The following is a 23,838-nucleotide window of genomic DNA, read 5'->3' as shown; positions in this document are numbered from 1 at the left end:
CTCTATTGATATTGGTTTTGGTTCACAAATTTTAAAATTTTTCATGAAGTCCTATCTGTCAATTTTTTTCTTTGGTTTCCTGTGCCTTTGGTGTTACATCCAAGACAGAAATTTACTCTTGTGTTTTCTCTTAAGAGTTTTATAGTTTTAGATCTTACATGTAGGTCTTGGATCTAATTTTTACATATGGTGTTAGGTAAGGGTCCAGCTTCATTCTTTTGCATGTGGAATCCAGTTTCCCCAGCACCATTTGTTGAAAAGACTGTCCTTTCCCTATTCAATGGTCTTGGCACCCTTGTCAAAAATCATTTTACCATATATGCAAGGTTTATTTCTGGACTCTTTATTTCACTGGTCTATATGTATGTGTTTATGCCAGTATTGCACTGTTTTGGTTACAGTAGCTTTGTAGTAGATTTTGACATCAGGAAGTGTGGGTTCTCCAATCTTGGCTCAAGATAGAGCCAAGATTGTTTTGGCTATTTGGGGTCCCTTGAGATTCCATGTGAATTCCAGAATAGGCTTTTTTATTTCTGCAAAAAACGTCATTGAGATTTTGACAGGGATTACGCTGAATCTGTAGATTGCTTTTGTTGTTATGGACATCTTAACAATAATAAGTCTTCAAATCCATGAACATGATATATGTTTCCATTTATTTATGTCATCTTTAATTTCTTTCAGCAATGTTTTGTATTTTTCATTAATAAGCCTTTCAGCTCATTGGTTAAGTTAATTCTTAAGTATTTTACTCTTTTTGATGCTATTAAATAGAATTATTTTCATAATTTCCTTTTCTAATTGTTCATTGTTAGTGTATAGAAACCCATCTGATTTTTGTGTTGACTGTATATTTCACTACTTCACTAAATTCATTTATTCTAACAGGGTTTATTTTGGTAATATCTTTAGGGTTTTCTACATATAAGATCATATAGTATCTGTGAACAGAGATCATTTTACATCTTCCTTCCTGACTTGTATGCCTTTTATTTATTTTTCTTGCCTGACTGCTCTAACTAGAACTTCCAGTACTATGTTGAATAGAAGTGGTGAACATGAGCATCCTTGCTTTGTTCCTGATTGTAGAGGGAAAGTTTTTAGTCTTTCAACATTGAGTATGGTATTCTCTGTAGGTTTTTCCTATATGATTTTTATTATGTTGAGGTAGTTTCCTTCTATTCTTAGTTTCTTGAGTGTTTTTATCATGAATGGGGTTAAATTTTCATGCTTTTTCTTCATCAATTGAGATGATGATATAGTTTTTGTCCTTCATTCTGTTAATTCGGTATCAGTTTTTCTATGTTGAACCATCCTTGCATCCCAGGAATAAATCCACTTGATCATAGTGTACAATCCTTCTCATGCTGCTGAATTAGGTTTGCTGGAATTCTTCTGAGGATTTTGCATTAATGTTCATAGGGATAATGGTCTGTAGTTTTCTTATGGTGTCTTTATCTTTGATATCAGGGTAATGCTGGGCCTCATAGAATGAATTAGGAAGTATTTTCTCCTCTTCAGTTTTTTGGGAAAAGTTTGAGAAGGATTGGTGTTCTTTAAATGTTTGGTAGAATTCAGCAGTGAAGCCATCAAGTCCAAGGCTTTTCTTTGTCATGAGATTTTTGATTGGTTATTCAATCTCCTTATGAGTCATAAGTCTATTCAGATTTTCTGTTCCTTCATGATTTAGTCTTGGTAGGTGTCATGTTTTTATGAATTTGTCCGTTTCACCTAGGTTATTGAATTTGTTGGCATATAACTGTTCATAGTACTATCATAAAAACCTTTTTGTTTCTGTAGCATTGGTAGTAACATCTCCACTTTTATTTCTGATTTCAGTAATTTGAGTTTTCTCTCTCTCTTTTTTTTAAGTCCATCTAGCTAATGGTTTGTCAACTTGTTGATCTTTCCAAAGAACCAACTTTTGGTTTCATTGACTTTTCTCATTTTTTAATTCTTAATTTCATTTATCTCTTCTCTAATCTTTACTTCTAATAGCTTTTGCTTTAGTTTTTCTTTTTTTTTATTTCAGAATATTATGGGGGTACAAACATTTTGGTTACATAAATTGCTTTTATACTGTTTGAGTCAAAGTTATAAGTGTGCCCATCCCCCAGATAGCGTGCACTGTACCTGTTAGGGGTGAATTTACCCACTCCTTCTTCCCCCTCCACCTGCTTGATTTCTGATGAATGTTATTTCTATATGTGCACGTAAGTTTTGATTGATTAGTTCCAATTTAAAGGTGAGTTCATGTGGTGTTTGTTTTTCCATTCTTGTGATACTTGATTTAGAAGAATGGTCTCCAGTTCCATCCAGGTTAATACAAGAGGTATTAGTTCATCATTTTTTATGGCTGAGTAGTACTCCATGGTATACATATACCACATTTTATTAATCCACTCATGTGTTGATGGACACTTGGGTTGTTTCCACATCTTTACAATTGTGAATTGTGCTGCTATAAACATTCTAGTGCAGGTGTCTTTTTTATAGAATGTCTTTTTTCCCAGTAGGGGGATTGCTGAGTCAAATGGTAGTTCTACTTTCAGTTCTTTGAGGTATCTCCATACTGCTTTCTATAGAAGTTGTACTAGTTTGCAGTCCCACCAGCAGTGTATGAGTATTCCTTTCTCTCTGCATCCACACCAACATTTGTCATTTTGGGACTTTTTGATAAAAGCCATTCTCACTAGAGTTAAGTGATATCTCATTGTGGTTTTGATTTGCATTTCCCTGATGACTGAAGATGTTGAGCATTTTTTCTTATGTTTCTTGACCATTAGTCTATCTTCTTTTTAATGGAGTTGTTTGATTTTTTTCTTGCTGATTTTCCTGAGTTCTATACAGATTCTAGTTATCAGCCCTTTATCAAATGTATGGCATCCAAATATTTTCTCCCATTCTGTAGGTTGTCTATTTGCTCTAGTGATAGTTTCTTTGGCTGGGTAGAAGCTTTTTAATTTGATCAGGTCCCAGTTTCTTTGGCTGTGCAGAAGCTTTTTAATTTGATCAGGTCCCATTTATTTATTTTTGTTGTTGCTGCGATTACTTTTGGGGTCTTCTTCATAAATTCTTTGCCTAGGCTGATGTCTATAAGAGTTTTTCCAGCATTTTCTTCTAGAATTCTTATGATTTCATGCTTTAGGTTTAAGTCTCATCCATCGTGAGTAGATTTTTGTGAGAGGTGAGAGGTGTGGATCCAATTTCAGTCTTCTACATGTGGCTATCCAATTTTCCCAGCACCATTTATTAAATGGGGATTCTTTTCCCCAGTGTATGTTTTTGTCTGCTTTGTCAAAGATCAGATGGCAATATGAGGATGGTTTTATATCTGGATTCTCTGATCTGATCCATTGGACTGTGTCTCTGTTCTTGTGCTAGTACCATGCTGTTTTGGTTACTATATCCTTGTAGTATAGCTTGAAGTCATAAATTGATGCCTCCCAAATTGTTCTTTTTTCTTAAAGTTGCTTAATTTTCTTTTTCTTCCTTTATTTTTCCTAACTACCCAAATTCTTAGTATTAAGTTTGCTTTAGCTATACGGGGTCTTCTGGGGTTCCATACGAAGCATAGAATTATTTTTTCTAGATCTGTGAAAAATGTAATTTTTTCTTCTCTTTCTCTTTCCTTAACTTGTAAAGTTAGGTTGTTAATATGATATTGTTTTTAATGTAAGCATTTATAGCTAAATTCCCCTTTAGTGCTGCTTCTACTGAGTTCATAAGTTTTGGTGTGTTGTATTTTGGGTTTCATTTGTCTCCAAGTATTTTCTAATTTCTCCTGTGATTTACTCTTTGATCTATTGGTTGTTTAAGAGTTTGTTGTTTAATTTCCAAAAATTTGTGCATTTTCTGCCTTCACTTCTGCTTTATTCCATGGTTGGAGAAGAGACTTTGTATGATATATATCTTTTTCAATTTATTAAGACTTAATCTGTGGCCCGACATATGATCCATCCTGGAAAATGCCCATGTGCACTTGAGAGGAATGTATATGCTGTTGTTATGTATAGTGTTTTCTGTATGTCTGTTAGATCTAGTTGGTTTATTGTGTTAAGTCCTCTATTTTCTTACTTATCTCTTTCTGGTTGTTATGAGAGTAGGGTATTGAAGTCTCCAACTTTTGTGGTAGAAGTGTCTGTTTCTGCCTTCAATTTTGTTGGGTTTTGCTTCATTTATTTGATGGTCTGTCATTAGGTTCATAATTATTATATCTTCTTACTATATAAACTCTTATTAATATGTAATGTCCTTCTTTATCTCTTGTAATCTTGTTGATTTAAAGTCTATTTTGTTTGACAGTAGTATGGCCATTCCTGCTCTCTTTGGCTGCTATTTGTGTGTTCTTTCTTTTTCTACCCTTTCACTTTTAATCTATTTGTGTCTTGGGATCTAACGTGAGTAGCTTGTAGACGGCATGTGTTGGACATGTTTTGTCCATATTGCCAATCTCTGTCTTTTGGAGAGTTTAATCCATCTACATTGAAAGTAAGTAGTGACGAGGAGGAATGTCTGTCTTTTTGCTGTTTGTTTTTTGTTTTGTTTTATTTTATTTTATTTTATTTTTGAGACAGAGTCTTGCTCTGTTGTCTGGGCTAGAGTGCTATGGCATCAGCCTAGCTCACAGCAACCTCAGACTTCCTGGGCTCAAGCAGTCCTCCTACCTCAGTCTCCCAAGTAGCTAGGTCTACAAGTGTGTGCCACTTATACTTGACTAAGTTTTTTATTTTTTGCAGAGACGAGGTCTTGCCGTGTTGCTCAGGCTGGTCTCAAATTCTTGACCTTGAGCGAGCCTTCTGCCTTGGCCTCCCAAAGTGCTAGGATTACAGGCATTAGCCACTATGCCCAGCCTGCTATTTGTTTTCTATATGGCTTATAGTTTTTTGACCCTAGTTTCTTGCATTACTATCTTCTTTTGTGTTTAGTTAATTTTTTTGTAGAGAAACATTTAAATTCCTTTCTCATTTCCTTTTGTATCTATTATGTAGCTATTTTCTTTGTGGTTACTATGAGAATTACATTTAACAGCCTAAAGTTATAATACTCTAATTTGAATTTATACCAGCTTATCTTCAGTAACATAGAAAAAAATCTCCTTCAACAGCTTCTTCGCCCCTTTTGGTTATTGATGTCACCAAATTACATCTTTATACAAGTTGAGTATTCCTAATCTGAGAATCTATAATTTATAATACTCTAAAATTCAAAACATTTTGAACACCAACATGATGCTGAAAGGAAATGCTCATTGGAGCATTTCAGATTTTGGATTATGGATGCCCAACCAGTAAGTGTAATGTACAATATTCCAAAATCCAAAATAATCTGAAGTCTGAAACATTCTGCTCCCAAGCATTTCAGATATGGGATATTCAACCTGTACATTGTATACCCCGAAACATAAACTAATAATTCTTGTAAGTTCATTAGTTTCTTAAATTATGTGTAAAACAAAATGTGGAGTTACAAGCCAAAGTTATAATACCAACTTTTAGACTAATCACTATTTTTTTTAAAAATTATTAATCTCTTAAATCATGTAGAAAACAAAAAAATCGAGTTAAAAACTATTGTTATAATAATTCTAGCTTTTATAATGGCCCATGTATTTACCTTTATTGAGATCTTCATTTCCTCATACAGCTTCAAGTTGCTATCTGTTATCCTCTCATTTTACTCTGCAGGACTCCCTTGAGCATTTCTCAGGGCGGGTCTCATGATAATGAACTCCTTCAACTTTTGTTTATCTGGAAATGTCTTAATTTCTCCCTCACTTTTGAAGGACAGTTTGGCTATTTATGGGATTCTCAGTTGACAATTTTTTTCTTTTAGCACTTTGAATATATTGGCCACTGTCTTCTAGCCTCCAAAGTTTCTGATGAGAAATCTGATGATAATCTTATTGAGGATCCCTTGTATGTGACAGTCACTTCCCTCTTGCTACACTCAAGATTCTTTGTTTTTTGAAAGTTTGATTATAATGTGTCTTGATGTTGGTCTTGTTGAGTTCATCTTGGAGTTTCTTGTGCTTCTTGAATGTTTATAGTCATGTCTTTTATTAAATTTGGGAAGTTTTCAGCCATTATTTCTTCAAATATTCCCTTTGCCTTTTTCCCTCTCTTCTCCTTCTGGGATTCCTACAATGCATGTGTTGGTTTGCTTGATGGTGTTCCAAAGGTCCCTTAGGCTCTGTTCATTTTTTTTCAATCTTTTTTCTTTCTATTTCTCAGACTCAATAATTTTCATTATCCTATCTTCAAGTTTGTGGATTCTTTCTTCTGCCTGCTCAAATATGTCTTTGAATCCTTCTAATAAATTTTTCTTTTAGTTTTTATTTTTTCAGCTCCAGAATTTTTTTGATTTCTTTTCAGGATTTCTCTTTATTAATAATTCTATATTGTTCATACATCATTTTCTTGACTTTCTCTACATATTCCTTTAGTTCTTTGAGTATGTTTAAGATAGTTGTTTAAAAGTCTTTGTCTAGTAGTTGTGTTTAGTAGATCTGTCATCAGTCCTTTTTTAGGGACAGTTTCTGTTGATTTATTTTTTCTTCTTTGAATGGGATATACTTTCCTGTTTCTTTGTATGCCTTGTTAAATTTTTTATTGTTGAAAACTGGATGTTTAAATCTAATAATGTGGAAACTGTGGAAATCAGATTCTCCCCCTTCTCTAGGGTTTGCTGTCTTTTGTTATTGTTTTTGGTTTTGGCTTTATTTCTGTAGACTGTCACTGTGCTAAGGATAAGCATGAAATGGCAACAGGTCTTTTTGAGCCTGTGCCTTTCCCTGGGCTTGCATGTTAACTTTATAATATTCCCCATATATGCAGTTGTTTTTGACTATTCTAGTTTTTAATGTCTGGTTTCCAAAAGGGGGAAGAGACCAAAATGAAGGATGAGGGGGGGTAGTGGCCCTTTAATTCCCCTGGAAGTCACTTCAGCCAGAGGAGAAGGAGCATGCAACAATGGGGGGAGGTGCAGCAACAATGGCCACCTGTCTCTTTGTCTGCACCTCTTTGATCAGTAGGAACAATCAGTGATCAGAGCATAGATCCCTGATATTTGAAGGACAGGGTTTTTATTGCCTACCATGGCTCCCCTAAACCATGTGCAGATTGATCCAGGAACATGTACACAGCTGCCTGCCACATGGCTGAGAGTTGGGGGATATGTACCTGCTACTGTGCTAAGAGCTGAAATTGATGAAATTAACCACATTTTATTGTCCGTGCCTTCCCTTGGATGTTGTAAGACTTCAGTAGACTCCGGAGTTCCAAAACAGTTACATCAAACAGATGCTGCCGTACAGTTGTTGTCTATATGTGGGCAGACAGAGTCCTGGTGTTTCCTACTCTGCCATCTTTTCAGAATTCTGACCAGTCATTAGTTTTTTCACGATCTGTGAAAACTTAACAATGAGGTGGATTTTAGTTTTCACTAAGAAAAAATAATTCAAAGTGTATGTGTATTCATTTGGTCAAACTTTCACTAACAAGCTTTTTTCTAAAGTATAATGGTTTGCATTCTTCAGAAAAAACAATTTCTTTATGTTACGGTTTCTCTTCTTATTTTTTAGAAAATATACTGTAATGCTTAAAGGAGTATAAAGCACTTTTTAATGTTTGAGGTCAAAGCTTATTTGCCATGAGGGACTGTTTCTTAATTTATAAGGATTAGATAACTTTGATAGTGTTCAAATCAGTACCAGGGGTATAGAACCATTGATCTCTCTGATCTAGTACACTTAGAAAGGTATTGGGAATGGGAAAAGACAGCATGTCAGATGGAATGTTAAAAATCTTTAGCAACGAGACATAAATGAAGTACTGTGTCCTACTATGTGATGTCAAGCAGAACATTATAAAGACACCATTCTAGTACATCAGAAAATAGATTAGTAGGCCAGTACGTCTCAGAAAAATGGTATTATGTTTGCTCTTGACTAGTTGATGGTTATAACCTCTGTGGTGTTACTAAGTAAAAGGTAAAGTTCTTAAAATGGCCCACACTAGGTTCTTTAATACCATCTGAGCTCAACTTCTGTTGTTTCTTCTCAATCCTGCTCCCACTGCAGTGGCCTCTGTGTTGTTCCTTGACTGTAATAGGCATGTACACTCCTGCCTCAGGATCTTTGCACTGGCTGCTCCCTCTGAGGAAAACAAAAACACTCTTCTGCTAATCTGCACTGCTCACTCATTCACTTCCTCCAGTTCTTTTCTGAAGTGTCTGTCACCTTCTCTCCCTAACCTCTGTATTTAAAATTAGCCAAGCCTTCCCTAACTCCTTTGTAGTTTTTTTCCCCATAGCATTTATTGCCTTCTAATATTCAATATATACATAACTCATTTTATCTCCTCCAACAAAAAAAATATGGACTAAAAGTTTCTAAAAGGCAGGAAATTGTGTACAATATTTTTTTTGTTGTTTTTTTAGAGGCAGGGTGTCTGTCACTGAGGCCAAAGTGCAGTAGTGTCATCATAGCTCACTGCAACCTCCAACTCCTAGGCTCAAGCAGTCTCTGGCCTCAGCCTCTTTAGTAGCTGGGACTACAGGCGTGCACCACCATGGCTGGCTAATTTTTAAAATTTTTTGTAGAGACGGGGTCTCGCCATGTTGCCCAGGCTGGTCTCAAAATCCTGGCCTCAAGCAGTCCTCCCACCTTGGCCTCCCAAAGCGCTGGGATTACAGATCCAAGCATGCCCAGCCTTCTTTTTTTATTATAATGCAATATCCCTACTTTAGAACTGTTTGTGGCACATAGGAGGTACTCAATAAATACTTGTTGAATGAAATATGTGAGAGAAAGTGGAAATCTTGATTCCATAATTTCTCATGTAAATTATTGGCATATGAATAGAATTGTCGTGCTAATCTGTTTTAGGAGATAGCTTTTTGTTTTATTCCAGGCTTAAGATGCTTTTTAAATTTAATTTCTTCTTCTTTCCTGTGGTCTTGCCTGCTTATATTTAAAATTAAGATTGGTAGGGTTAGTGTGCCTTTAGATTAGTCCCATGTTCTTTGCAGCCATTGTAGGGAGGAACAGAAGCATACTGAGGGAAGGTGAATTCTCAAAAATGTTTAAGACATAGAGAAAAGTGCCAAATAACTTTCATTGATGTGAACAGGTCCATGAATGAGTCAGAATCACATCTAGCATCCATTCCTTTGTTATGGTCTCCATAAATTTATTTGTAATATGAGGGTCCTTTTAAAATTGATACATAATGTTTATACATATTTATGAGATACATGTGGTATTTCGATACATGTATACAATGTGCAGTGATCAAATCAGGCTGTTTAGGATATTTATCCTCTTGAGGATTTATCATTTCTTTGTATTGGGAACATTTCAGATCTTCTCTTCTAGTTATTTTGAAATATACAATATGTTGTTGTTAACTATAGCTACCCCACTCTGCTATCAAACACTAGAATTTATTCTGTCTATAAAATTGTGTGTTCATACGTATTAACCAACCTCACTTCATCCCCCACCCCACACCCTTCCTAGCCTTTGGTAACCATCATTCCACTTTCTACCCGCATGAGATCAACTTTTTTAGCTCCCACATATGAATGACAACATGCAGTGTTTGTCTGTGTCTGGTTTATTTTACTTAACATAATGACCTCTAGGTTCATCCATGTTGTTGCAAATGGCAGGATTTCATTCTTTTTTGTGGCTGAATGGTATCCCATTGTGTAATATATACCAAATTTTCCTTATCCATTCATCCATTGATGGACACTTAGGTTGATTCCATCTCATGGCAATTGCCAGGTATCCCTGGGCAAAGCCACATATTGGCTATTATAACCCCTGCAATAAACATAGGGGTACAGGTATCCCTTTAATATACTGATTTCCTTTCCTTTGTATAAATACCGAGTAGTGGGATTGGTATATCGTATGGTAGTTCTATTTTTAGTTTTTTGAGAAACCTCCATTCTGTTTTCCATAATGTCTGTACTAATTTACATTCCCACCAACACTATATAAGAGTTCCCTTTTCTCCACATCCTCAACAGCACTGCTTATTTTCTGTCTTTTTGATAATAGTCATTCTAATTGGGGTGACATGATATCTCATTGTGGTTTTTTTTTTGTTTTTTTTTTTGAGACAGAGTCTCATTCTGTTGCCCTCGCTAGAGTGAGTGCCATGGCATTAACCTAGCTCATAGCAACCTCAAACTCCTGGGCTCAAGTGATCCTACTGCTTCAGCCTCCTGAGTAGCTGGGACTACAGGCATGCGCCACCATGCCCGGCTAATTTTTTCTATATATTTTTAGTTGTCCAATTAATTTCTTTCTAATTTTAGTAGAGACGGGGTCTTGCTCTTGCTCAGGCTGGTTTTGAACTCCTGAGCTCAAAGAATCCGCCTGCCTCGGCCTCCCAGAGAGCTAGGATTACAGGCGTGAGCCACCGCGCCCGGCCCTTCATTGTGTTTTTGACTTGCATTTCTCTGATGATTAGTGATGGCGAGCTCTTTTTCATGTATCTGTTGGCCGTTTGTATGTCTTCTTTTGAGAAATGTCTATTCCAATCCTTTACTCACTTTTTAATGGAATTATTTGGGGTTTGTTTGTTTTGGTTTTGCTCTTGGGTTGTTTGAGTTCCTTATACATTCTGGATATTAGTCCCTTGTCAGATGAATAGTTTGCAGATATTTTCTCCCATTCAACAGGTTATCTCTTCACTCTGTTGTTTGTTTCTTTTGCTGTGCAGAAGCTTTTTAGTTTAAAAAGTCCTATTTGTCTACTTTTGTTTTTGTTGCCCATGCTTTTGAAGTCTGAGCCATAAAAATCTTTGCTTAGACCAATGTCCTGGAGTGTTTCCCCTATGTTTCCTTCTAGTAGTTTTATAGTGTTGGATCTTGCACTTAAGTCTTTATTCGATTTTGAATTGATTTTTGTATATGTTGAAGGATAGGGGTCTGCTGGTTTTATTCCTGGTTAAAACTGCACATGGATATCCAGTTTTCCCAGCATTGTTTATTGAAGAGACTACAGTATATGTCCTTGGTGCTTTTGTCAAAATCAGTTGGCTGTAAATACATAGATTTATGTTTGGGTTCTCTATTCTTTTCCATCAATTTATTTGTCTGTTTTTATACCAATATCATGGTGTTTTGTTTACTATAGCTTTGTAGTATATTTTGAAATCAGGTAGTGTGTTGCCTCCAGCTTTGTTCTTTTTGCTCAGGATTACTTTGGAAATTCAGGCTCTTTTGTAGTTTATATGAATTTTAGAATTGTTTTTCTATTTCTGTGAAGGATGTCATTGCTATTTTGATGGAGGATGTATTGAATCTGTAGATTGCTTTGAGTAGTATGGTCATTTTAACAACATTCATTCTTCCAATCCATGAGCATGGAATGTTTTTCCATTTGTTTGCATCCTCTTCCATTTCTTTCATCAATGTTTTGTAGTTTTCCTTGTAGATGTCTTTCATCTCCTTGGTTAAATTTATTTCTAGATTTTAAAATTTTTTTGTAGGTGTTATAAATGGGATTACTTTCTTTATTTCTTTTTCAGCTGGTTTCTCATTATTGTAAATGCTACTGATTTTACATGTTGATTTCGTATCCTGCAACTTGACTAAATTTCTTCATTAGTTCTAAAAGTTTTTAGTGGATTCTTTAGGGTTTTCTAGATATAAGATTATGTCATCTACAAAGAGTGACAATTTGACTTCCTCTTTTCCAGTTGGATGCCTTTGATTTCTTTCTCTTGCATAATTGTTCTGGTTAGTACTTCCAGTGCTATGTTGCATAAAAGTGGTGAAAGTGGGCATCCTTGTCTTGTTACAGTTCTTTCAGCTTTTCTTCATTCGATATGTTAGCTATGGGTTTGTCATATATGCCCTTTGTTATGTTGAGATATGTTCCTTCTACACTTAATTTGTTGAGATTTTTTTTTTATCATGAAAGGATGTTGAATTTTATCACATGCTTTCCCTGCATCTGTTGGGATGGTCATATGGGTTTCTTTCCTTTATTCTATTGATGTGATGTATCATATTTATTGATTGGTGTATGTTGAACCATCTTTGCATCCTTGGGATAAATCCCACTTGATCATGGTGTGTTATCTTTTTGTTGTGTTGTTGGATTCAGTTTACTAGTATTTTGTTGAAGATTTTTATATTTGTGTTCATCAGGGATATTGACCTGTGGTGTTCTTTTTTTTGTTGTTGTCATGTCCTTGTTTTGGTATCAGGGTAATGTTGGCTTTGTAGACCAAATTAGGAAGATTTTCTTCTTCAGTTTTCTGGAATAGTTTGAGAAGAATATCTGTTACTTCTTCTTTATAAGTTTAGTAGGATTCAGCAGTAAAGCCATGGGTATGGTCTTTTCTTTTGAGAGATTTTTCTAACTGATTCAATCTCTGTACTTGTTACTGATCTGTTCAGGTTTTCTATCTCTCCCTGATGCAATCTTGGTAAGTTGTATGTTTACAGGACTTTATCTATTTCCTCTTAGTTTTCTAATTTGTTAGCATGTAGCTGTTTGCAGTAGTCTCTTATGATCCTCTATATTTCCATGATGTCAGTTGTAATGTCTCCTTTTTGGTTTCTGATTTTATTTGGGTCTTCTCTCTTTTTCTTGGTTCATCTAGCTGGCAGTTTATCAGTTATATTTATCTTTTCAAAAACCCAACTTTTCATTTTGTTGATGCTTTTTATTGTTTTTTTAGTCTCTATTTTATTAAGTTCTGCTCTGATCTTTATTATTTTCTTTCCTTCTGCTAATTTTGAGTTTGATTTGCTCTTTTCTAGTTCCTTAAGGTGCTTTTTTAAGCTTATTTGAAATCTTTCTACTTTTTTGATATAAGCATCTATTGCCATAGACTTCCCTTTTAGCAGTGCTTTTGCTGTATCCCATAGGTTGTGGTATGTTGCATTTCGAGTTTTATTTGTTTCAAGATTTTTTTTTTTTTTTTTTTTTTGAGACAGTCTCATTGTGTTGCCCGGGCTAGAGTGCTGTGGCGTCATCCTAGCTCACAGCAACCTCAAACTCCTGGGCTCAAGCGATCCTTCTGCCTCAGCCTCCCGAGTAGCTGGGACTACAGGCATGCACCACCATGCCCGGCTAATTTTTTCTATATATTTTTTAGTTGTCCAATTAATTTCTTTGTATTTTTTTAGTAGAGACGGGGTCTCACTCTTGCTCAGGCTGGTTTCGAACTCCTGAGCTCAAACAGTCCGCCCTCCTCGGCCTCCCAGAGTGCTAGGATTACATGTGTGAGCCACCGTGCCCGGCCTATTTCAAGATTTTTAATATATAATAGATATGGGGTCTCATTTTGTTGCCCAGGCTGGAGTGCAGTGGAGTTATCATAGCTCACTGCAGCCTCAAATTCTTGGGCTCAAGTGATCCTCCCATCTCAGCCTGGGATTATAGGCATGAACCACTGTGCTCAGTTACTCAAGATATTTTTTGATTTATTCTTAATTTCTTTATTGACCCAATGGCCATTTAGGAGCATGTTGTTTAATTTCCATGTATTTGTACAGTTTCCAAAGTTCCTCTTGTTGATTTCTAGTTTTATCCCATTGTGGGCTGAGAAGGTACTTGATATGATTTCAATTTTTAAAAAATTTGTTGAGACTTGTTTTGTGGCCTAATATATGGTCTGTCTTAGAGAATATTCCATGTGCTGATGAGAATAATGTGCATTCTGCAACTGTTGGATGAAATGTTCTGTAAATGTCTGTTAGGTCCATTGGTCTGTAGTGCAGTGTAAATCCAATGTTTCTTTGTTGATTTTCTGACTAGATGTTCTGTCCAATACTGAGAGTGGAGTGTTGAAGTCCCCAGTTCTTACTGGAGTCTGTTTCTCCCTTTAGATCTAATAATATTTGCTTTATATATCTTGGTGCTTCAGTGTTGGGTACATATGTACTTAGACTTACCATATGCTCCTGTTGAATTGATTCATCATTATATAATGACCTTCTTTGTCTCTTTTTACTGTTTTTGACTTAAAGTCTGTTTTATCTGATATAAGCATAGCTACCTCTGCTTGCTTTTGGTTTCCATTTGCATGGAATATCTTTTTTGTTTCATGTGCTGTTGAGAACATCAGGCTATATGTCATGTTTTTATAGGTGAAGAGAGTTTCTTGTAGGCAGCAAATAGGTCATATTTTTTCCTTTATACATTCAGCCAGTCTATACCTTTTAAGTGGGGAATTTAATCTCTTTACATTCAAGGTAACTATTAATAAGTGAGGACTTATTCCTGTGATTTTGTTCATCATTTTCTGGTTGTTTTGTATATCCTTTGTTCCTTTTTTTCTTTCTTATTGTTTATCATTGAGGTTTGGTGGTTTTCTGTAATGGTAACATTTGGGTTCTTTCTCATTTGTGTGTCTGCTCTGTGAGTGAGTTTTATATTTTCATGTATTTTTATGATGGAAGATATTGTTCTTCTAAGTCCAGATGTAGGACTCTCTTAAGCATTTTTTATAGGGTTGGTCTAGTGATAATAAATTTCTTCAGTTTTTACTTGTCTGGGAAAGACTTTTATTTGTCCTCCATTTTTTGAAGGATAGCTTTCTTGGTATAGTATTCTTGTCCGGCACTTTATTCTTTCAGCATTTTGAATATATTATCCCATTCTCTTTTGTCTTGTAAGGTTTCTACTGAGAAATCTGTTATTAGTCTGATAGAGGTTTCCTTATATGCAACTTGATGCTTTTCTCTTACTGTTTTTTGAATTTGCTCTTTGTCTTTGACGTTTATATATAAATAAAAATAGGGACTTGCTTTGTTGCCCAAACTAAAGTGCGGTGGCATCATCACAGTTCACTGCAACTTCAAACTCCTGGGCTCCGGTGATCCACTGGCCTTAGCCTCCCAACCTGGGACTATAGGTGTGTGCCACCACATCTGGTTATTTTTTCTGTTTTTTTGTAGAGACAGAGTCTCGCTATGTTGATCAGGCGGAACTTGAACTCCTGGCCTGAAGTGATATTTCTGCCTCAGTCTCCCAAAGTGCTAGAATTACAGGTGTGAGACACTGCACCCAGCCTGTCTTTGACTTTTACAGTTTGATCGTAATGTGCTTTTGGAGAAGACTCTTTGGTTGAATCTATCTGGGAATATTTGAGCTTCCTCTGTGTGGATGTTGATATGTCTCACAAGGCTTGGGAAATTTTCATCTATTATTTTTTAAAATAGATTTTCTATGCCTTTGTTAATCTTTTCTCCTTTAAGAACACCAAAATTCACTTTATGGTATCCTATATGTTGTGTAGGATTTCTTCATTCTTTTTTATTATTTTTTCATTTTTTTTGTCTGAGTGAATTATTTCTAAAGATCTGTCTTCAAGTTCAGAAAGTCTTCTGCTAGATCTAGTTTAAACTGTGTCAGTTGTATTTTTAACTCATTAACTGCCGTGAGAGTTGTATTTAACTCACTCTAGTTTTGACCCCGGGGCCGTGTGAAGCATGGAAAAATCTTACTTGTTGATGTTCTTATTGTTACAATTAATACTGACAATTTACTTCTAAAAATGTGGATTAAATGAATAGAAGTCAATAAATTTCATTTTTGTATTTATGTTTACCTTTAAATTACACTCAAAGTTTTTATTCTATTTTCGTGATAAAACACCATGCCCCAAGGAAAAGTTTCTGATTTTTTTTGTGTGGCAATTAATGTGTTAAATTTCATTCATTGAATTATTCAGTTCCATAATATCTGTTTTTTTTAATGATATCTATCTCTGTGAAATTTCTCATACACATCATGAATTGTTTTCCTGATTTCTTTGTATTATCTATCTGTATTTTCTTGCATCTCACTAAGCTTCTTTAATATCATTATTTTGAGTTCTTTTTCAGCCCTTTAAGTTGGAATCTGTTGCTAGAGAATTATTTTGTTCCTTTGGTTGTGTCATTTTTCCTTGCTTTTTTCATATTTCTTGTTTCCGTATGTGATATCTGCACATCTGATAAAATAGTTGCTTCTTCCAATTTTTTGAATTGGCTTTTGTATGAGAAGGCTTTTTCCTATAGATGTATCTACAGTGTTGGTTGTGTAGGGTCCTTTAGCTTTGATTCTAGGTGCATGCAGTAGTGCAATCTCTGTATGATTTCCTTGGCTGTAATCAGCATCAGTGGTGTCTGTGAGTTCTTCAGTGGCTTAGGCGGGTTGTTCGTGGAGGCTACGATGAGGCTTTGCTGGGGATGGTGATGCCAGGTGGGCTGGTCCTCAGGTCTCATTGGTGGCAGCAGCAGGCTAAGTGTGCCTGTCCTTCGGCCCGTGGGTGGTGTACATTGGCATCACTGTTAGCAGGTCCAGGTGGGTCAATTCTGGGTCCTCCATCTGGCTTTCTTGGGTACTAGCTACGGCAATGGTGACCTGGTGGGTGAGCAAGTCCTCAGGCCTCTGGGTGGCATGCATGGGGTTGACAATGTCAGTAGCTGTGGCAGGCCAAACCTCTGGACCCAGGCAGTATGTGCAGGTGCAGTGGTGGTAGCAGCAGGCTGGGTGGGCCTGTCTGCAGGCTCCTGAGAGGAGTGCACAGACATTGCAGACGCTGGTGGTGGTCAACAGGGCAGGTTGATTCCCAGGGCCATAAATAGCATGTGTGGGCACCTGTAGGCTGAACAGACTTGTCCTCAGAGCCCTGGAGGGTGTGCCTGGGTGCTGGTAGCAGCAGTTGGGGTGGGTCATGAGGGTCTTTTTAGAATTGTTATTGGGTTTTGTTGTTTCTAGACTTTTTGTTTCTAGGCACTTTAAGTTAGCCTGCCTAAAATTTCTTTTGAGAAATAGCATTTAAAAAATTATGTAAGAAATTCATGCTTATTGTAGAAGATATTGGAAAATGGAGGAAAAAGTATAAAGAAAAAAAAAACACTCATAATTTCATCACCCTAAATCTGTGCTTCACAACCCCCATTCTGTGGCCTATTAGGGACCAGGCCACAGAGCTCTGCCGCACCCTCCACCCCTTCCATCCATGGAAAATTGTCTTCCGTGAAACTCAGGAATGGCGGGGGGAGCAAGTGAAGCTTTGGCTTTGCTGCTCTCCATTGCTGGCATCACCGCCTGAGCTCCACCTGCCCCCCTCTAGCCCACCCCTGTCCGTGGAAAAATTGTCTTCTATGAAACCGATCCCTGGTGCCAAAAAGGTTGGTGACTGCTGCCCTAAATGACCACTGTTAACATTGATTTTTTTTCCCCAATTTTTTTCTATTCATACTCTTCCTTTTTTGTTTTCCTTCATTAAAGTTAGAATCATTGTCTATGTACCGTTGACACATGCTGATTTTTTTTTTCGACTAACACATTTTGAGTATTTTTGTATGGCAGAAGAGTTTCTTTGAAAGCACAGTATCATCACAGGAATATAATTTAAATCATTCCACTGTTTTCCTGATGTTGAGCAGGTAGATTGCTTCTACTTTTTTGCTATATTAAAGAAATTTCTTGTTCATGGACAGTAGCCTCCACTTACATTGGGCACTCTTCCAAGCACTTCATTTATGAACTCAATCCTCACCGTAGCACTAGAAGGTCAACGTGTACTATTCATATCTCTGTTTTACAGACAAGCACTGAGAGGTTAAGCAATGTGGACAAGCAACTTAAAAGGAAGTTGCAGAGTATTTCCCCAAAGCTTTGTCTGCTTTGGAAAACTGGGTCCAAAAATATAAATATTGAGGCTATAGATATATACTAGGAAATTGTTTTAGAGGCTTAGATGGGAAATAATTTTTTGGCCTAGTCAGCAAATATATACTGGTGGCAATTATCTGGAGGCTTTTGGTATAAGAGTGACTAATTTACTGGGAAGGTACTACTGAGAAGCAGCTTCTCAGGGACCTTTAAACAGAGATAAAAATCACTATGAAAATGTTCTTCTGGGTTCTATACCTGCATTATTTCATATATGCAGCAGTGAATTGCATTTATACAGCTGTGTTGGCGAGGGCTCTGTTTTTATTTCTGGAGCTAGTAGACTTTTATCAAGGTAAGCATCTTATCCACACTAGTCCCCCCACTTCTTTACCTAATTTAATTGTGTAGCAAATCTAATGAGTATCGAAGTGTCAGTTGCTGATTCTTTGGAAGAATTAAAACCTGTGTGTCTTTGGGTAAAACTTACCCCGAAAGCTTTCTGTTCCTATATCCTTTGATAGTTTGATTCATAATTTCCTCGTTACTGCCCCTTCATAAAGCACTTGAGTAGAAAGGAAGCCTCTGGGACAGAGGAGGCTTGTTCCTTTTTACAGAGAAGGACTTCTCTGAGAACCCTATCCCATACCTTGTGGTCAAAGCTAGACTGTGGTGTGATGAGTCCACGTCCATAAACATCTGCTTCTCCACACCTAACGGTGCTGCAGGGCACAAAGGGAAGAATACTGTTTGTGGAACTTGTCCATTGCCACGTACATAACCCCTGGGAGGGCAGGCGTCCTATGCTTCCACGAGGCTTCTAAAACCCATTTTTGTATGAGAGTTTGCAAAGAATTGTGAAGATGTGAAATGTCGGGGAACATTTTGAAAGCCAGGGCAGTAGTGGGGAGGGATGTTAAGAGTCATAGTGTCTCAATGATGCGTCAACTGCGGTGGAGGTCCAGAGTCCATGGGTGAGCAGAGGGGAGAAGGCTCTGGAGACAGTCTCCTTTTTCCTTATTTGGCCCAGGCCAGAGAGTGGGGTATTTGTCTGTAGCTACCTCCTTTTCTCCAAAAAGGGAAGAATAGTGTTTTGAATCCAGTGTGGGGATTTCACAATCTTTTTTTCCTTGGTAATATGTCCCGCTTTGACATAATAACAAATCTGTTTATGCTTGCAAAGGATCAGCTATGGACCCTGCTTCTGGAGCAAAACCCAGACAAGGATTTAATAAGTCTTCTAAAAAAGATTAACTCCTAGAGGCCAGGTAAGGGAAAAAACAAAAACCAACAACCTCTAATCCAGATGTTGCTGATCATCTAATGTGCAAGATACAGCGAATGACCCTTTGAGAGAATGAATCCACAGCAGGCGAACCAGAGAGAAATGTTGGCAAACCCTGAGCTGGGTTAACAAAATGTATGTTCTCAAAACTTACTCTTCCGTTAAACATACCGTTTGAAAAGGTTATTCGGTTTTTGATTCATGGCTTAATAGGAAAGGGGAATTATTCTTCGCTTTTGACCTGGAAGGCTATTGCCTTGTCCCTTTTTCCAAACACATTACCCCAAAAAGGATAGTTCCCCGAGATTGTGAACTGTTTGTAAAACAATTAAAAATCTAAAGAGGCCTACTTAAAAACTGTCAATGTGGCAGCAATGAAGTTCTAAAGTAAATGTCTTTTCTTTCTGCTTTCAGACTGGCTCCCTGAACCTCATCAGCCTGGACGGTTGTATACCCAGGAAAATCAGCTATGGGGAAGGAACAGTAGAGGTGATGTCTGTTTACACACCTGTGACTCTTTTTGAGGCATTACTTAGAATAAGTAAAACTAGCTTCAAATTTTCTCCTTATTTGCCCCCTTCAAAAATTTCAAAACAAAACCATTAAATACATCAACCTGTATGATAATGCTTGCTTTAAAGATTTACTTGAAGGTTTTTTTTTTTTTTAATTGGACATTTAGTAGGTGTTTAGAGATAATGTTGCTTTGATACTAGAACCTTTTAGTAAAATCATGATTGGAGTACTAGCATTATTTACTGACCGGGAAGATCATTTGTAACTAGCTTCATTTTATAAAATAGCTGTGAAATCCCAGTTTTGATATTGGCATCTAATAAATATTAACTATAATTAGTTACTACATCTAATTTAAGTGCGCATCTATGTACCATGTAGAATCGTCTCACACATACCAGTCACACAGACCGTATTTTTGGGGAAACACTGAAATGGAGGAGAAAAGGTTGCAAAAACCTTCCATCCTGTTGATTCAAAGAAGTGCATTGGTGGTACAGTGGCGAGCATAGCTGCCTTCCAGAGACCTTCCATCCTGTGGAACAAATACTCTAAATGAGTTCAAGCCATTTATTTATCATGGCCAAATCAGAAGTCACCTGTTCATTTCTTTACCCATTGGTTTATACAGCTCTGTTGGGAAAAAGTGACTCAGCTATTCCTTCTGTTTGCAGTATTTAAGGGCAATGAACTTCTTTTTATAGAGTCATTTATGCTTAACTCATACTTTGTAATCCAAGAACTTTATTTCTCTTAAACTCACGCAGAAAATTTTAATTAGAAAAATTAAGCCCTCCCCCCTTTTTAGTGTAAATTTAAGTAGGAGAATCCCAGCCTACCCCCATTTGCAGTGCAGCAAACACATCTAAAATTCTCACCTCTCTTTTGTGTGTAGAATGGTGTGTTTTGTGCTTAGGAAAATCAGGTGTTTTAGATCTGACGGGAGACTGTATCTAGCCATGTAAAAGTATTTGTGGAAGCGTCTATAAATGGAGTTTTGGGTAAGGAAGCTATACTTTCTCCCCTCTTGCTCGGGAAGATTGCCCCCCTCCCCAGAGGAAAGAGGGGCTATGGGAAGGATTTAGGCAGCCCAGAGCAGTGGGTTCCTGCTGACAAAGTAACCTAGATCACTTTGTCATCTTATGTCCTCCCCTCTGGTTCAGCTGTAGTTTAAGGACTGCAGTCTGACAGCGGGTCCCATGGTTTAAGCTTCACTATGTTGGTTGCACGTGCTACAGCCCAGCCCTCGCGGCTATCGGTGTCCTAGGAACCGGGGGACAGGGTGTCTGTGCTTGGCCAGTGGGCTTCTTGGATGGTAAATGAACTCAAGGTCTCCCTTTACCTCCCTCCACCCTATTTAGAGGTAAAACAAACAGGCCTGTCAGATTTAAGGGGCATATTACTTTTGGCATATTACTTTTTAAAGAAGAAATCCCAGTAAGGAATAAGTAAATTTCTAATTTGTACTAGAAATGAATGGTAAACACCATTGTAAGACTGGATCCTGGTAGCTAACATTCTGACCTAAACATTAGAAATAAATTACATCACACTAAAGGATTTAGAATATTATAGCTAAAAATATTGTATAATTATTCTACTTGAAAAAGGTCAAGTTTCTAGAGGTCAGAGTAGTAGTTTCTGTGGGGAAGTAATGACCAGGAGGGGGCATGAGGGAGCAGAATAGGGAGCCAGAAATGTTTTCTGTCTTGATCTGAGTGTATTTGTTCATGTCGACTCAGGGATAGCTATATGAAAAGTTAATCAAGCCATACTGCAATTTTGAAAAGTTTATTATACGTAAGATACACGTTTACAGAAAAGCAAGCCTCTAAAAACAAGACAAAGGAGCTTTAGCAAAGGTTAGGTTTTACATTTTTAAAACTCATTAATATATCAAGATACCAAATTCACGAGATAGATACCAAATTCACGAGATAGATTATAGTTACGTTTTACAATGTAATCCTCTGAATAAATGCTAATGACTTAAACTGAATTACAAATGCACTATTTACTGGTGATTAACTATAACACTTAAACACAATACTTAGGAACTTAAGCACTTTGAGTAGTTGTTTAAGCTAGACAGAGCAAGAAAATTTCTTGTTTAACATATATTTTTAATTCCAGTAATATTCTTAAATTCCTGTTAAAATATAATCAATATTAAAGTCAGCAAAATGCCTTTGACTGACACCAGCACTATTTTACCACTTAGACTGGTTACACAGTGATTTTTTTTTTTTTTCTGTCATAGAGACTGACAACCAGTTTAGTCTTTAAACGAAGCGATAATTCACATTGCAGCATCTTGTGGAAAATACTGAACTACATTTAAATGCTTTTTTAAAATGGAGAAAGCTATTGTTCCACAAGAACTTGTTTACGTAAAACTATAGGTTGGCTACGGTAATAGTAACTAAACTATATCCAACCCTGAAGGTACAAACATCCCTGACAAGAAATACACAGCCTAGTTGTAATATACCACATAAAGGTTTTAGTCTTATTTTAAAAAATTCTCCCAATTTGGAGACATCCAAACCTTTCCATAGTTCCCTTCCCTAGGCAGTACCACATAAAGTTATTTAGTTAACATGATCATGGCTTACGATTCAATTCCATATGACAAACACTTACATATAGCAGCCGTCATTTTGGATGTTGGCTATGACAATATTTACAGTTTGATTAAAGAACACACGTTCATTACATTTGGTACAAAGCATGAACACACTTCACGATAGATTGGCACAATACATGTAGTTCGAGAATTCTCTCAGCTCAAGCCAGTCATCACTGAATAAACCATATTCTCAGGCTTCTTTTCCAAATCTTTCCTTGTATAACTGACGTCTGAAATGCTTCTTAAAACATCTTCCAGGATAAGAAAATACGCTTTAAAAAGCTTAGCGGAATGCGTGGTGGAAATGAGGCAGGATGGCAGGGCTGGTGCCAGTTGAGAAGACATGGGGGGCGGGGGGCAGAGGGAGCTTGGCCAGGCTCATGGTGCCCATGGCTAGTGGGGGTTCCTGCTGCTGCTGCCCCAGACAGCTTAACACATGGGGCAGAGATTCCCCTGGCCCCAGGGTGAGAGCGCTATTCCCAAAGCCATTCTGGGTAGTGGGAGGGGACAGCTGCCAGAAACCCAACAGGGAGGACAGGTCGAGAGAGGCAGGTATTGTTAGGTTCACAGCATCTGCAGGCAGCTCCCTGGGCAGGCTTATTTTACCAGCACATCCATTAGCCAGATCAAAACCTGGGCTGAGCTTGGGAGGTGACAGAGGCTCTTGCAGCGGCAAGTCCTCGCACACGTTGATATTGCAAAACCCTTTAGTATCTGCTTTGAGGGGCAGGCTTGCAAGTGAAGGGGAGTATGAGGTAGAAGTGGTGTGATTGGGCAGGGCTGGAGGACAGCCAGGAGACACCGAGGGATGCAGGGAGGCAAAGGGCTCTAGCAGCAACTGAATAGGCTGGGCAGCTTGTTCTGCGGGGCTGAGGGTGAAGGTGTGGACCTCAGCTGGCAAGCTACTTGCAAGCCCGCTCTGGGCAGACGCTCCTATGGGGAAAGGAGACAACGGGGCAGCCTTCAGTTGAAACGGAGGCGAGATGGGGTGGAAGGTGCTCAGAAGGTCTCCGGTCTGCAGACTCTCTTTCATCAGCTCCTGGGAGTGTGTCTTCTTGGTATGCCGGGTGAGGTGGTCCTTGCGCCCAAATCTCTGGGCGCAGAACTGGCACAGGAAGTCCTTGCATCCTGTGTGGACCACCAGGTGGCGTCGCACATCCTTCCGGGTGTAGAAGCATCTTTCACAGTGGTCGCATTGGTGCTTCTTTTCCTTGGTTCCACTAGGGGGCTTTTCTTCTGCGTGGGCTTTGAGGTGATCCAGCAGCACCTCGGTGCTCCCTAGCTCCAGGGCACAGACCCCACAGGTGAGGTCGCCACTGCTGGCCGCATGGAGGGCTAGGTGCCTCTTATAGCCCAGCATGGTGTTGTACTTCTTCCCACACTCACACCCAAAGGCCATTTTGTTGGGGGCATGGGTCTGGAGGTGGTTTTTCAGGTGGTCTTTTCGGTTGAACGTCTTCTTACAGTGAACACACTGGTGAGATTTCTGGGGAGAATGGGTAGCCATGTGCCTGGGGCAGATGGAAAAATTTCACAATAGAGAGTTGTTTTAAAGAAAGGTTTAGAAACAATATTATATCAAATTATATTAATAGTTTTCTCTGGGGTTTGGTATAATTTTCACTTTAAAAATACTTTTCTATGTTTTCCAAATACCTAAAAGTTTATAATTATAATTCTGTATACCGGGGGACAGGGTGTCTGTGCTTGGCCAGTGGGCTTCTTGGATGGTAAATGAACTCAAGGTCTCCCTTTACCTCCCTCCAC

General features: G+C 37.7%; 2 protein-coding genes across 2 annotated transcripts in view; one reads left to right on the top strand and one right to left on the bottom strand.

The window, feature by feature from the left end:
• Positions 1–19,548, top strand: part of ZC2HC1B (zinc finger, C2HC-type containing 1B) — a 49,704-nt gene extending 30,156 nt beyond the window's left edge. The window contains exons 7-8 of the mRNA XM_012655536.1: positions 18,825–18,909; positions 19,341–19,548. Of these exons, the coding sequence (XP_012510990.1) occupies positions 18,825–18,895 (71 nt within the window). The 3' untranslated portion in view covers positions 18,896–18,909; positions 19,341–19,548. The remainder of the gene's footprint in view (positions 1–18,824; positions 18,910–19,340) is intronic.
• Positions 19,549–21,223: 1,675 nt separating this feature from the next.
• The window catches only part of PLAGL1 (pleiomorphic adenoma gene-like 1), a 48,966-nt gene continuing 46,351 nt past the window's right edge, over positions 21,224–23,838 (bottom strand). The window contains exon 8 of the mRNA XM_012655564.1: positions 21,224–23,582. Within this exon, the coding sequence (XP_012511018.1) occupies positions 22,355–23,582 (1,228 nt within the window). The 3' untranslated portion in view covers positions 21,224–22,354. The remainder of the gene's footprint in view (positions 23,583–23,838) is intronic.

The sequence above is a fragment of the Propithecus coquereli genome, unplaced genomic scaffold (genome assembly GCF_000956105.1).
Source record: "Propithecus coquereli isolate 6110/MARCELLA unplaced genomic scaffold, Pcoq_1.0 Scaffold48, whole genome shotgun sequence".
NCBI classification, from domain to species: domain Eukaryota; kingdom Metazoa; phylum Chordata; class Mammalia; order Primates; family Indriidae; genus Propithecus; species Propithecus coquereli.
Note: the sequence above shows the minus strand (reverse complement) of the source record. Positions and strands in the feature narration are given on the sequence as shown.